Source organism: Chrysemys picta, chromosome 4 (genome assembly GCF_011386835.1).
Source record: "Chrysemys picta bellii isolate R12L10 chromosome 4, ASM1138683v2, whole genome shotgun sequence".
Taxonomy (NCBI): domain Eukaryota; kingdom Metazoa; phylum Chordata; order Testudines; family Emydidae; genus Chrysemys; species Chrysemys picta.
Window position 1 is genome coordinate 128015158 of NC_088794.1, and position 15061 is coordinate 128030218.

At 42.9% G+C, this 15061-nt stretch overlaps 1 protein-coding gene across 4 annotated transcripts in view; it reads right to left on the reverse strand.

Moving 5' to 3' along the window:
- Positions 1-15061, reverse strand: part of SYNE3 (spectrin repeat containing nuclear envelope family member 3) — a 102698-nt gene that overhangs the window by 24025 nt on the left and 63612 nt on the right. For 3 of the 4 annotated variants that reach the window (XM_065593551.1, XM_065593549.1, XM_065593550.1), the window contains 4 exons: positions 11462-11588; positions 10394-10549; positions 5157-5306; positions 2769-2807 (listed from right to left, as the gene is read on the reverse strand). In XM_065593551.1, coding sequence (XP_065449623.1) covers positions 2769-2807; positions 5157-5306; positions 10394-10549; positions 11462-11588 — 472 coding nt within the window. Of the gene's footprint in view, positions 1-2768; positions 2808-5156; positions 5307-10393; positions 10550-11461; positions 11589-15061 lie in introns of those variants that run through there. The other variant, XM_065593552.1, reaches the window with a different exon arrangement.

A 15061-nucleotide genomic window follows, 5' to 3' on the forward strand; every position in this document is an offset into this window, starting at 1 on the left:
CTGAAGGATACAAACAACATAAAATGTATATTTAAAAAAATTCTTCACTCAGCTACTGACACCACCATAGATCATTTAACCTGAATTTTAAAAAGCAACTACAAATATTTTAAAACTCTCATTTGCAGCTCCCTATTTATACTTTTTGTCCTTCTCCCAGCTCAGATAGCACTGAGACCAGACTGGTCAATGTCACTTTCTAATTCTCGTGAGCTAGAAACAAATGCTGTTATGTCAAGGGATGTTTAACTCATAGATGTATTTCTGGTCATAACGGACCCAATTCTGCTTTCAGTGGCAGCAATATGAATCCGGGATAACTCCATTGAGGTCCATGGACCGTCACTGGTGTAAGGGGGTGTAAATGACAGCAGCATCTGGATCATTAGCATTTCTAAATCACCTGGTACCTAGAAACGCCTGACAATGTTCTTTTAGGTGCAAAAGGAACTACTGTATTCTCACCCACAGCGCGTTCTGGTTCTTTTTCTGAATTTCTTTGTCTCTCTCCCTTTGCACTGCGTAGTCGTTCAGAAGTCAGGGAAGGGCTTCAGTGCTTCTCGGCAGGGATGATTTGCCTAGTGTGGGCCTAACTGATACTAACCTGCCAATATTTCATGCAGGTATCATCGGACATTACCAGTGCACATACTAGTACTTCACTAGGATATGAACTGGGTAGGGCTTTACCGCATCTTTTGTACACCTGGGGAATAGCCTTGCTGCACTGGGAAGCCTTGGCATGGGGAGGATTTAGGGAGGACAAGATCCGCATGTGCATAACAAGGAGACTTAATGCCAGGTGTGAGTGTTTAGCATCCCTTAACAGGAATGGGATGTGGTTCTCAGAGGGAGAGATCAAGAGTTATTTGTGTGGTGATATAATCACAAAACTCATTATTCATTCATTTAACTTTGCATTGTCTAAATAAAGTCTCAATCTGTACCATCTAATAACAAGGCAGATGAGATGATGTGAAGTGGGAACCAACTTTATTTATGAACCAAGCAAATGCTGGCAGAGATAAAAGGCTTGATTCAATCCCATTAAGGGCAATGGAAAGACTCAAGATCGGGCCCCAAAAGAAGAACTGCGCCTTAACTTTAATCAAAAGCTGGTGTTTTCTTCTTTTCTTTCAAGCCTATCTCTTTTTGTCTCTTCTACTGTCTCTGCTCTTTGTTGTTTCAGCCTTTTATGGGAGTCCCAAGAGAAATTCCTTCACAGAATGCTGCACAGAATCAGGGCTTAGTCTAATAGCTTTAGGCAAATTACCTTATTTTACCTACAATTTTTCACTTGAAGGGACATGGACTGGATGAGCTAAATTAAAATTCCAAAATGTGAATTAGGAACCTGTGACACACTGTACCCCACAGTAGCACCCAGTAATCCCCATATTCATCATTCATATATGGGTGTGTTGTATGGGTGTTCATACAAAGCGTGCCATGTGAGATATCTGCTGAGACCCATTGTTCTGTCAAAATATGTATATCGTTAGTGTGTATGAAATTATGAGATTCTGTTATATGGTTAGACTCCTTGTTGAAATATGTCGTGAGTTTGGGAGTCGCCCACTGATAGTTCTCCAGTAACAACAAAAGAGCTGACCAGCACCCAGGCCAGCCTTAAACAACTATTAATCAGTAGGGGACATATAAACAAGGGATTTACAATTCTGTAAGAGAGTTGTGCAAGCACCACACAATGTGATTCAGTTACACAAGACCGCACTAGGGGGACTGCTCAATTCTGGAACTCTGCAAAGACCACCAGGCTAGTGTTGACTTCCAATGAGATTTAGGCTCCTAAGGGCTAAATCTACAAAGGGGACTTAGGCTTAGCATTGCAGTGCATAATGTTTAGGCATCCTGCTGCCTAATGGAATCCACGGCACCGAGTTAGGTGCCCAGACTCCCCATATAATGCACAGGGACAGATAGGCACCTAAGAACAGGATTCATAAAAGCCAGCACACCGAGGGGAGAGCTACCTAACACAGCCAATAGGGAATGCTGAGGAGAGGACGTAAGCTCCTAAATTATTAGGTACTTTCAAAAATGTTCACCCTCATCTACACAGGAGATGGACAGACATCCAGTTCCTACGCTTCTGTGATGGTAGGATAGTCCAAGGGCAATACTCTGAGAGTAGAAGGAATTTAATTCCCTTAAAAAGGAAACGGCTTCTCCTTTTTAAACTTGGGGTATGTCTACACCAGTGTTTCTCAAAACTCTTTACCACTGTGGGCCGCATATGCCGTTCTCCTCTATGTGTTATGTGGGACACATCCACACAATCTATGTACTACCTGTATGGCCCTGAGGATGTCATGTGGGCCGCAGCTGTGTGCTAATTGGGCCGCAAGCGGCCGCGGGTTAAAAACCACTGGTCTACACTATAGCTGCTACAGCCGCTCAGCTACAGCATTGCATCTGTGTCGCTTACAACCGAAGTGTAGCCTATACCAATTGAATGGATTTTTCTGCTGAAGTAGTTAACCCAACTCTCCGAGAGGCGGTAGGTAGGTCAACACAAGAATTCTTCCATCGACCTAGCCCTGAACAACGTAGCTCGGTTGATCTAATTTTTAAATGTACACCAGGCCTTGTGGACGAGCAGTTTCCTTATTAAGGTACTTTACATAGACACTTATCCTAATGCAACCAACTCTTTTCAAGAACCTTAAAAAATCTCATTTAAAAGTAATTACCTGTGAAACTTCTAATCTAACATTTCTGAGTTTAATGATTGGAAAATATTGTACCTTTCTGAATCCATCGGGTTCTTCCAAAGATCTAGGAGTCTGTTAAAAAAAAAATAATGAAAAAAATAAACACAAACACAAAATACCATGAACCTGAGATCCCAGTGGAACCTATAACGGAATATTCATTTCACAGGGGGAACATTTCTTTCAAATTTCTGGTCATCTGGATAGGCTGAAACAGCAGGTGACTGGTGTTTAATGAGCTTTTAAATGCACATCAGGAATAAAGCCCAAATGGATTTTGTTTCCTAACAATGTAAGTCAGATGCAGTGTTACCTAAGAAATAGCTTTGATTTTACTGACACCTATTGACTAAATGTATTCTTACACAAGGTACTTGGGCAAAAAATGTACCACACAATAACTCTGATTTTACAATATTTCTCATTAACAGAGACTGCTCTTCACCTCCACTGCAAATCAAAGAATTTGTGTTCTAAATAAATACTTTCAATTTGAAACTCGTTGACAGCTTCTTTGAAGACTAGCGGAGAAGGACAAAAATTAAAGATTTTCTCCCACACCTTACAGCCAAGATGCGCATTTGAAGAAGTGGGTTTTAGCCCATGAAAGCTTATACTCAAATAAATTTGTTAGTCTCTAAGGTGCCACAAGTACTCCTTGTTCTTTTTGCTGATACAGACTAACACGGCTACCACTCTGAAATCTAAATATTGAGTCATTTTAGGTGGATCTTTTTTCAGGTGCCCAAGTTACAATACTTTAAAGAGGATTTATTGCCAAAAGTGCCAGGTACCCACAATCTGAAAACCAGACCTCAAAATTTGGCACCCAGAATCACTAGTCACTTCGGAAAATCAGAACTTAACTATGCAAATTTATGCTAAAACTAACTGCAAATATCTTTATCATTATTTGCAATAAACCACTACCCCGATATAACGCGACCCGATAGAACACAAATTCGGCTATAACGCGATAAAGCAGCACTCCAAGGGGGCGGGGCTGCGCGCTCCGGCAGATGAAAGCAAGTTCGATATAATGCGGTTTCACCTATAATGCGGTAAGATTTTTTGGCTCCCGAGGACAGCGTTATATCGGGGTAGAGGTGTATTTGTTACTGGATAAACTCCACCTTCTTTACAGTGCTTTCATATACAACTCTCTGATATAAAGCTTTATGTTTACCCAGACCTATACTTTGGTCCTCACATTAAAATCCATTACAATTGTCTATGACATCAGCTCTTTATACCATTCCAAATGCTTAGCCCATGAAGCGAATGTTATAAAGAATCTGGCTCCTTCTGTAGTTTCTTTCTGAAACAATCTGCTCTGTTCTTGACTATACTGATCACAGTGGCTCACAGAGCACCACAGAACAAAAGACAATTATACAAATAGAGTTCTGTGGACATATAACCTTGTTACAGTAATTGTGCAAAAGAACATTCTGTAGGGGAGAGAAGGAAGCCCCTGATTGAGAGTTCCTCATTACATGTCTTAGAGAAAGTTATATATTACACACACCAACTATGAGTTGGGGATTGGGCCTGCTTTGAGTAGGGGGTTAGACTAAATGACCTCCTGAGGTCCCTTCCAACCTGGTATTCTATGATACATGGTGTGAGGACCCAGGGACTAGAACCCAGGTCTGTAGAATGTAGGAGAGTTGATATTCCCACAGTACCACTAGGAGGCCATAAAGAGGCATAGCCAGGGAGCACTGTGGAGAGTAGGTGCCGCAGGAAATACAACCCAAGAGACTCAGACTGACAATACCCTGCAGCCCTCTGTTTGGCCAAGTGCTCCTACTTAACCCCAGTGGTTGCCCCAGGAAGTTGTCTGGGCAACTACACAGATTTCAGTCTGCTGCAATGCCAGACTTCGCCTTTACTCCTGATCTCTGACTCCAGCTGACTTCAACCCTGATTCTTGCCTCTCAGTTCTAACCTGGTTCTGCCTCTGATCTCCAGTCTCTGATCCTGGCACTTGTTTATGAGACCTAGCCTTGCGATTCCTCCAACTCCAGCCCAGCAACTCCTGTCCCTGGTGGACAGACCTCAGCCCCGCTGAGACCACTAGGCAAGACCATCTACGCCTCAGTCCCTTACATTATATCATGTTAGATGAGATCACAATTGGGCCAAATCTGAAGTCTTTACTCAAGCAAAAGTAACAAGCATTGCTTGTGTGGAGATAAAGAGGCCACAGGATTTCTAACTGAATATTGAAAGTGTGTGTATATATAAATACATTCAATTGACTTCAATGGGATTACCTATATGCTTAAAGTTAAGCATATGTTTATGTCCTTGCTGGATTGGGACCATATTTGTCAAAAAGCAGTGGTTACTTAAAAGAATCATGGAAAAGTACTACAGTGTCTTTAATACTAACAACTCTGACACCTGTTCACCTACCAATGAGCTGGTGGAGTCTTTGAGTTTAGATTTGTAGAGCATCCATTGATAACGCAGGTCCTCCACATCTTCAGAGGTCCCAACAACTGTCTGAAGACTACGGAGATCTTCGAAAAGACGTTGCCCCTCAGGAACACGAGACTGCAGCTCCTTCAGGGAAAGACAAGCTCATCAGCAACATGGCATTTAAAGGAATCACTGCCTTGCCAACACAAGAGATTTCGTCATTTTAAAGGACATTAGCATTGCATCCAGTTGGTGGGAACTCTGCATTTACGTTTATGCATTTATTTTTATTTTGCTATCACATATTCATCTAGATGGTCTACAGCTGCAGAATTTCTCCACATTGAGGATTTTTATTGTTAGGTTTGCTCTAATAGTTGTAATTGTTGGTGGATTTTATTGCATTGGTTATAAGTATTAAAATGCTGAGGATAAAGAATAAAAGACAGATTTTAGCCAGAAATGTTAGAATATCTGTGCCAAACAAGGCTGTTTGTGACATGGGAAAATGTCTTACGCTAATGCTGTAGTGTGACTCTGCACTTTCCATTGCAGCATGGCTGCTCTTACAGATCTCCCCTAAAAGAGTGGAATATTTGTGGAAAACTCCAATGCTTCCCAGGACACCCACCTCGCCTGTGAGTTTTATAGAAGGGAGATGTGATATGGCCCTGGATGCTGATTTTAGCTTTTAAATAATTTGGAAAGGCTCCTGGCCATATTTCAGCCCCTGTACTGTGGAGGAGGATGAAAGTCTTGGGAAAGAAGAACATCAAGCTGGAATGGAGGGAAAAGATACCATAGTTGGGACCCTCCTTCCAGATGATATCATGGTATCCTCTTGCACTGAGGATACCCCTACGGGGGAGGGAATCCCAGTTGTAAGACACAAACAGATAATAGTAACCAGGGATTCAGCTATTAGAAATATATATATGCCGTATATACTCGATCATAAGCCGGTTTGTTTATAAGCCGACCCCCCCCCCCCCGAAGTAAAAATGGAATTTTTTTATAACCCGTTCATAAGCCGACCCTATAATTCAGGGGTCAGCAAACTTTGGCTCCCGGGCCATCAGGATAAGCCGCTGGGGGGCCGAGATGGTTTACCTCGAGCGTCTGCAGGCACAGAGGTAAATCTAAGTAAACAACGTGTCCCGGCCTTCCAGTGGCTTACCCTGATGGGCTGGGACAGCAACTGGTGGGGAAATTTTTTTGGGGGGGAGAAGTGGGGAGTCAGGGGAGTAATCCCTGTGACCATCCCCCACATGACCCCAGCCCTAGCCCAGGACCCCCACACTCTCCCCATCCCATCCCTTCCCATCTTATCTGGGGAGAGCCAGGGGAGGATGTCTGTGGCCTGGCTGGAGCTGCTCCGGCAGGCTGGGCAGCGCGGCCGCAGCCTGCTCCGACGGGCCAGACTGGGCGGCGTGGCCGCAGCATGTTCCAGCGGGCTGGGCGGCACGGCCACAGCATGCTCCGGCGGCGTGGCCACAGCCTACTCTGGGGGGCGGGGCCGAGCGGCAGGGCTGCAGCTGCTTTGGAGGCTGGGGGGAGAGCAGCGTGGCCAGAAGCGGAGAGACTCTGGCCCCGCCTCTTCCCTTCTGTCTCTGCTGGCTGTGCTGCCTCTCCTTGCTCCCTCTGTCGGGGGGAGGGACTGTGTCCCCCCTCTCCCTCTCTATACCCGTTCATAAGCCAACCCCCTTCTCTGGTGCTTCCCTTTTTTACTAAAAAAATTCAGCTTATGAACGAGTATATACGGTAGTTGGTTTGTGATGACCAGGAGAGCCACATGGTGAATTGCCTGGAAGGTACAAAGCTTGTGAACCTCTCGAGACATCTAGATAGACATAAGTTCAGTGCTGGGGAGGAGTGGTGGTTGTGGTATATGTAGGTACCAGTGACATAGGGAAACGTAATAGAGAGGTCCTCGAGGCCAAATTTAGGTTGCTAGGTAAGAAATTAAAGTCCAGGACCTCCATGTAGCATTCTCTGAAATGCTTCCAGTTCCACAGGCAAAACTGCACAGTCTCAATGTATGGATGAGATGATGGTGTTGGGAGAAGCAATTTAGGAACTGGGGAATCTTTTGGAAAAGGAGGAGCCTATACAGGAAGGATGGGCTCCACCTAAACCAAAACGGAACTAGATTGTTGGCATGTAAAATTAAAAAGGTCATAGAGAAGTTTTTAAACTAAGAGATAGTGGACAGCTGACAGCTGTGAAGGAGCACACAGTTCAGACAGAGGATAGGTAATACATTCCTTAGCAGAGGATTGATTAAAGAGCATACCTCTATATCCTAGTAAAGAGGAGAGGATAGAAAGTGATAAAGTAGAGGTAGTAACTGAAGAGAAACAGTCAAATGAAAAAGAGTCCCATTCAATTGCATCACATGAAGGCAGACAACTAAATATTGACAAATTTTATAAGTGCTTGTATACAAATGCTATAAGTCTAAATACTAAAATGGGAGAACTTGAGTGACTGGCATTAAATGAAGATACTGATATAAAAGACATCACAGAAACTTGGTAGAACAATGATAATCAATGGGACATGGTAATACTAGGGTACAAAATATATAGGAATGACAGAATAGGTAGTACTGGTGGGAGAGTGACATTATATGTGAAAGAAAGCATAAGAGACAAATATAGTACAAATCTTAAATGAATCAAACTGTATCTTAGAATATGGTACCTTAGAAAGTCCAAACTTGAATAACAAGAGTATAGCAGTAGGAATATACTGCTGACTAACTGACCAGGATGGTGGTGACTGTGAAATGCTCAGGGAGATTAGACAGGATTCACAGATAAAATTTCTAGGCACCATTAATGACTGCTTCTTGTAGCAGCTAGTCCTGGAACCCACAAGGGGAGAGGCAATTCTTGATTTAGTCCTAAGTGGTGCACAGGATTTAGTCCTAAGAGGTGCATATAGCTGAACCACTCAGTAAAATCAACAATAATATACTTAAGCTTAACATCCTTGTGGAGGGAAAAATATCAAAGAACCCTATCACAGTAGCATTTAACTTCAAAAAGGGGAACTACACAAAAACGAGGAAGCTAGTTAAATGGAAATTAAAAGGAACATTCACAAGAGTGAAATGCCTGCAAGCTGCATGGAAACTATTTTAAAACACCATAATAGAGACTCAAACTACATGTAAACCCCAAATAAAAAAAACAGTAAGAAGACCAAACAAATGCCACCATTGCTAAACAGCAGACTAAAAGAGGGGTGAGAGGCAAAAGGGCATCCTTTAAAAATTGGAGGCAAATAGAAAGGACAATAAAGAGCATAAGCAAGTCAAGTGTAAAAATACAATTAAGCAGGCCAAAAAAGAATTTGAAGAGCAACCCGCAAAAGACACAGAAACAAACAAAACATTTGTTCAAGTACATCAGGAGCAGGAAGCATGTCAATGGATGATCGAGGTGCTAAAGAAGCAACCAAGAAAGACAAGGTCATCACCCAGAAGCTAAATTAATGATTTGAATCGGTAGTTTGATGAAATTAAACAGTAATATGTCATCAAGACCCGATGATATTCACCCAAAAGTTCTGAAGGAACTCAAATACGAAATTGCAGAACTACTATCTGGAATATAGAACTTTTCGCTGAAATCAGCCTCTGTATCAGACGACCGGCAGGGAGCTATTTTAAAAAAAAGCTCCAGAGTTGATCCTGGCAATCGCAGGCTGCGAAACCCAATTTCAGTACCAAGCAAACTAGTTGAAACTACAGAAAAGAACAAAATGACCCGACACATACATGGACACAATACGTTCGGGAAGAGTCAACACGGCTTTTGTAAAGGGAAATCACGCCTCATCAATCTATTAGACTTTTTTGAGGGGGTCAAACATGTGAACAAAGGTGATCCAGTGGATACAGTGTACTTGGACGTTGAGAAAGCCTTTGACAAGGTCCCTCACGAAAGGGTCTTAAGCAAAGCAATGAGTCGAGAGGACCTTCCCTCTTATCCCATAAGTATCAGTAACTGGTTAAAAGACAGAAAATAAATGGTCAGTTTTGAAATGGAATGCAGTAAACAGTGAGGTCCCTCAAGGATCTGTGCACAGTACAACATATTCATAAATGATCTGTAAACAGGGGTGCTGAGAGCCATTGAACCAAACTGTAAACCCTGTATATAATGGAAACCACTTCAAGTCAGGGAGTGCTGCAGTATCTGTGTCTGTAAAAGTGTCAGTGTGGTGGCAAAATCTGCAGATACTAAATTACTGAAGACAGTTAAGTTCATAGCTGACTGTGAAGAGTTACAAAGGGATCTCACTAGACTGGGCAACAAAATAGAAAGATGAAATTCAATGCTGACAAGTACAATGCAATGCACATTGGAAAAGATAATCCCAACTATACATATAAAATGATGGGGTCTAAATTAGTTGCTACCACTCAAGAGAGAGATCTTGGAGTCACTGTAGATAGTTCTCTGAAAACATCCACTCAATGTATAAATGCCACTGTATAAATTCATGGTATGACCACCCCTTGAATACTGCATGCGGTTCGGTTGTCCCATCTCAGAAAAGATATTAGAATTGGAACAAAATACAGAGAAGGGCAACAAAAGTGATTAGGGGTATGGAACAAATTCCATATGAGGAGAGTTAAAAAGACTGGGACTGCTCAGCTTAGAAAAGAGATGACTGAGGGAGGATATGATAGAGGTCTATAAAATCACGAATGTGTGGTGAAAGTGAATAGGGAAGTGTTATCTACCCCTTGATATAACACAAGAACTAGGGGTCACCCAATGAAATTAATAGGCAGCAGGTTTAAAACAAACATAAGAAAGTAGTTCTTCACACAACACACAGTGAACCTGTGGAACTTGCTGCCTGGGGATGTTGTGAAGGTCAAATGTATAACTGGATTCAAAAAAGAATTAGATAAGTTCTTGGAGGATAGGTCCATTCATGCCCATTAGCTAAGATACTTGGGGATGCAACCCCATGCTGCATGTGTCCCTAAACCTCTGACTGCCAGAAGTTGGTACTGGACGACAGGGGATAGATCACTTGATAAAATTGCCCTGTTCTGTTCATTCCCTCTGAACAATCTGGAACTGGCCCCTATGAGAAGACAAGATACTGGGCTAGATAGACCATTGGTATGACCCAGGATGGCCATTCTTATGTTCATCTCGCAACATAATTCCCTACACTCAGAAAATTAGTGTTTGAAAACCAACCTTTAGCTTGCTGTGTATTGCTTTAACTTCTTCACAACTGGAGGGTTTCATGACAAGAATCTTGCTCAGTTTGTCATTTTCTACATGTAACCACTGTTCAAAGTCCTTCATGAGTTTAAGGAGGTGACTGTTCTCTTCCTCTTTGCTCACCTTCACCTGAGTCACAGAACAAAACCCAAACAGGAATTTATAAAAAATGAAACATACATTATTATTACTGCCTTCAGACACCAACAGCCAATCATGTTCCTGCTGAATTCCCATTGACTCCAGTGGGGCATCACCAGGGTCCAGGTCTGGTCTCTCCTGTCTCATCTCAACTGAGGCCAATTCTACAAAGTGCTGAGTGCCTCATGAGAGGTGCTGAGCACCCTCACCTTCCACTGAAGTCTCAAGTCCCACAGGCTCTCAATATAAGGAAGAACTTTAGGTCTGGATTTCCCATGTAGACAAAATCCCCTATGATTTTCATAGGAGTTATGCATGTAGAAGGACAAAATAATTGGAAATGGAGCAGGAGGCACCAACCATCTGTGATTTAAATTATAATTAACTGGTCACAGGAAGGAGATGGAGGGCCAGGTCCTCAGCTGGTGTAAACCATCTGCACTGGAGCTATGCTGATTTATACCATCTGAGAATCTGGCACTGGGTTTGCTCTACTAAAATTTGACAGTGGAATGAGGAATTTAGCAAAACACAGACGGTTCCAGGTGTTTTTTTCCCTAACTCCCTGCCTGGCATAATACTGGCATGTACTATTTACAAGGGTCTCTACTATAACACATACCGTTTCATATCCAAAACAGTACATGTGAGTTTGACTGAGTGACTTCCACTGATTTGTATGGGAGTCATGAAGCTATGCTCCTACATCAGCCTTTGCAAATTGACGATGTCGGATGTGCTTTCTAATGACCCAGTAAGGCTCAGAGCCTTGATCCCCACATTTCAGATGTTTGCTGGACTTTGCAAATTGGAGAGTTTTACATTCGGTACCAGACAGAACCAAGGGAAATGGGCTTTGTAAAGTTATTAAGGAACGCTGATACAGATTATTTCTCTCACCTGGGCGTGCTTGAGAGTTACCGCTGAAGAGCCGAAGGCAAACCCAGTCGTCAGTGGATTACCCACAATGGTTATATTCTTCCCCGTATCAACCACTGTTGTATTTGGCTGCATGCTGCTGAGGAGGCTTGAAAATACAAAATCAGAGAAGTCAATGCAGTGATGCTGACAACTGATACATTCATGGAATGGGGCGAAGGGGTGGGGAACCAAACCAACATACCTATGCTTAAAAATATTATTATTATTTCCTTACTATTAATAAAGTAAGAACAAGTAACAAATCAGCAGTGTTACAAAAAGAAGAACAGGAGTACTTGTGGCACCTTAGAGACTAACAAATTTATTAGAGCATAAGCTTTCGTGGACTACAGAAAGCTTATGCTCTAATAAATTTGTTAGTCTCTAAGGTGCCACAAGTACTCCTGTTCTTCTTTTTGCGGATACAGACTAACACGGCTGCTACTCTGAAACCAGTGTTACAAAGTATTCGTAGTAGTCAGGGCTAGAGCTGACTTGTAGCTCTTTAAGGAAAGTTATCAGAACAACACTCTTCTCTGCACAAGCAACACCACTGATAGGCTGAAGTATTAAAGCCTGTCTGTTGATTTCCTTGACATTCTCCCTCCTTGCACCATCTTGAGCCCCCTGTCTCTACAGTGCTTCAAGCCCCTGGAAAGCAAATGAAAAAGCACGGGACTCAAACTTGGATGCCCCCCCACTACTGTCCCATGTAGCAGTTCTGGTGCCCCCTCACTCTACTGGGGTCATGTCTGGCTGATTAGGGTACCAAGAGGCTTTTCTGGTAGCAAGTAATCACTGGAGCATCACCAGTAACCCTAATCATATAAATGTAGCTCCACACTGTACAAGTTGGTGCAGGTTATTTTTGTGTGAATATGGGCACATTCGCATGCACAGCACTTTGTTAGAAGTACAGCAAGGACCAGCAAATCTGAATAGCGCTAGGTACTATAGTGAACGCTGCTATAAATACAATGAGAATAGATAGGTAAGAAAGAAGATTAGCTCTGCTTAGCATGTTGCAAAACATTAAGAGCCAACTCCAGAAGTGGCTCCTTGGAAAAGTACAGTTGATGTACTTTCAGAAGAGAAGGATGGTCTTGTGGTTAAGGCACAACAGCAGGCGTCAGCTGATCTGGGTTCTATTCCTGTCTACCACAGACTTCCTGCATGACTATGGGCTAGTCCCTGAAAGGGATACTGTCAACTTGAAATCTAGGCCCTTTTAAAAAGGGAAGTTAAAGGTAGTTTCAGGTTCTATGCCTGAGCCTGAATGTCCCTGCCAGCTTTTGTGGGTTTTACAATCACATTTGCATATTTAAAAAATATTTTCTCTCCATTATTGTAGTGTGAAAGCACTACACATGGGAACCAGTGAAATTAACAACAAAGTACTGTCAAAATATATATAGTAAACAACATGAGAAACCTTTTTCCTCTATTGTCTGAGTTACAGTTAACACCTAAAATGACTATCAGTACAATATTTTTGGAAAAGAAGGTGATTTTTTTTTAATGTTGCTAGCATCCCTTTAGCCCTTCCATTCCTCATTTCCCCCTACCACACAGAGATGGGCCTGAGCTGGATCCAAACTTTCTCAGTTTGGAAGCGCTTGGCTCTTGGGGTTTGGTTCAGGCCCATCTATAATTTTAGGCTCTGCCTCTTTAAGTATCCTTTCCTCTAAGGATCCATATCAGGAGTGTTTCTTGGTGTTTCTATGTTTTGACAATCTAAAATATTCTAAACAGTTAATATCAAGGTCTGCTGGTATTGCCTATAGATTTAGTATAGTGCTGTATCTATGTACATCCAGAAAGCTCACATAATTAACATAGCTAGAATACATAATTTGTGCCCACTGATGCTGTCATTTTATTTTCAAGGGCTCCAGTTAGCAAAGTGCAGATAATGAAATGCCACCAGGAGATCAACTTTTGGCTCCCAAACATATTCTTCATTCCCAAACCTCAGGGACTGGGAGCATGGTGCAGGCAGAGTGCTCTAACTAATTTGCTTATATGGCTCCCATCAGGGGAATACCTGACTGACTCACCAGCTATGATGAATTTAGCCTCACAGCATCCTTGTGAAGTAGAGATTATTATCCCCATTTTACAGTTGGGGAATGAGGCACAGAAATGCTGAGGCTACGTCTACACTAGAAACTTCAAAGCGCTGCCGCAGGAGCGCTCCCGCAGCAGTGCTTTGAAATGTGAGTGTGGTCATGTGTGAGCGCTGAGAGAGAGCTCTCCCAACGCTCCTGGTAATCCACCTCCACAAAGGGAATAACTCCAGGTGCTAGGAGCGCATCTCCCAGCACTCGGGGCCTGTCCACACTAGCGCTTTAAAGCACTCAAACTTGCTGTGCTCAGGGGGTGATTTTTCACCCCCCTGAGCCAGCAAGTTAGAGCGCTATAAAATGTAAGTGCAGACAAGGTCTAAGGTCATGTCTACACTACAGCTGCTACATCAGCATAGCTTTGGCCTTCTCTCTCACAATACACGGCGAAAGAATTCCCAGCGTGACCATGGGACATGTCCTACGAAGTCTCAGTGCCACACGAGTGCAGTGCAGACACAGAAACTCAAGTATTATTTTGCAGTGCAGCTGCTCTCACTTGAGCTAGGCAAACATGAGAGAAATAACTCAAGTGCAAACCGCTAGTTACCTCTGCAGTGAAGACATACCAATAACAGAACAGCTCATTTTAAAAGAAGCGGGGGTGGAGGGGAAGGGGGAGGCTAAAGCAGCCAACAGAAGAACAGACAACAGCCTGAAAAATAATGAATGAAAGAAATGCCTCAGAACATCAAGGGTGGGTTGCACTGAGCTCCCTAGTGAGTCAGTAGTAGCTAGAGATTTTAGCAAGCCTTACTCTGGAGCAGTAGCAGGCAGGACTTGAAGATAATTAGTTTATTATTAGAGGCTTCAGAGTAAGCCAAAAGGGTTGATGAGTCTGGGAAGATGATCCAGCCTATGAGAGAAGAAATGTGCTTTAAAACAGGGGAATACAATGGACCGAGGGATGGGATTGCACTGCAGAAGAGGCATAGCAGATACAGGAGAGCGTAGTGTCAGGAAAGCTAGCCATTGTTATTGGTGGGTTATTTTATTCAATGAGCACCCAGCCCGACAGTGCACCAACTGCACTCAAACAGACAGCTACACAGCCTATGGCCTGACGGGAGCCCACTCTCAGTGTGGACATACACAAGTAGTGATGGTCATAAACAAAAATGGAGTAAGGGGAACGGTAGGGAAAGGGTCACAGATACATCTTGGGGGTTTTGCTAAATGTGGATTTCTTAATACAATTTTTATTAGCTTAATTCTCAGAGGTGCCACAGCAGACGTGGGATCTGAATGAGGAAGTGGTGGTGGCCAGGTTAAAGAGTTGCGAGGAGGAGGGAAGGAGAAGCGTGAAAGAAGGCATGAAGATAGAAAAAGGAGAAGGAAAAAAAAAGACAGTAGCACTGGCAGAGCCAAGAGTGTTTGGCGGGAAGGGAGAGACAAGTTCGAAGTTCTAGGTCAGGGCTGAGTGAAAGCCAGAGGGAGCTTGTGACATTACACCCCA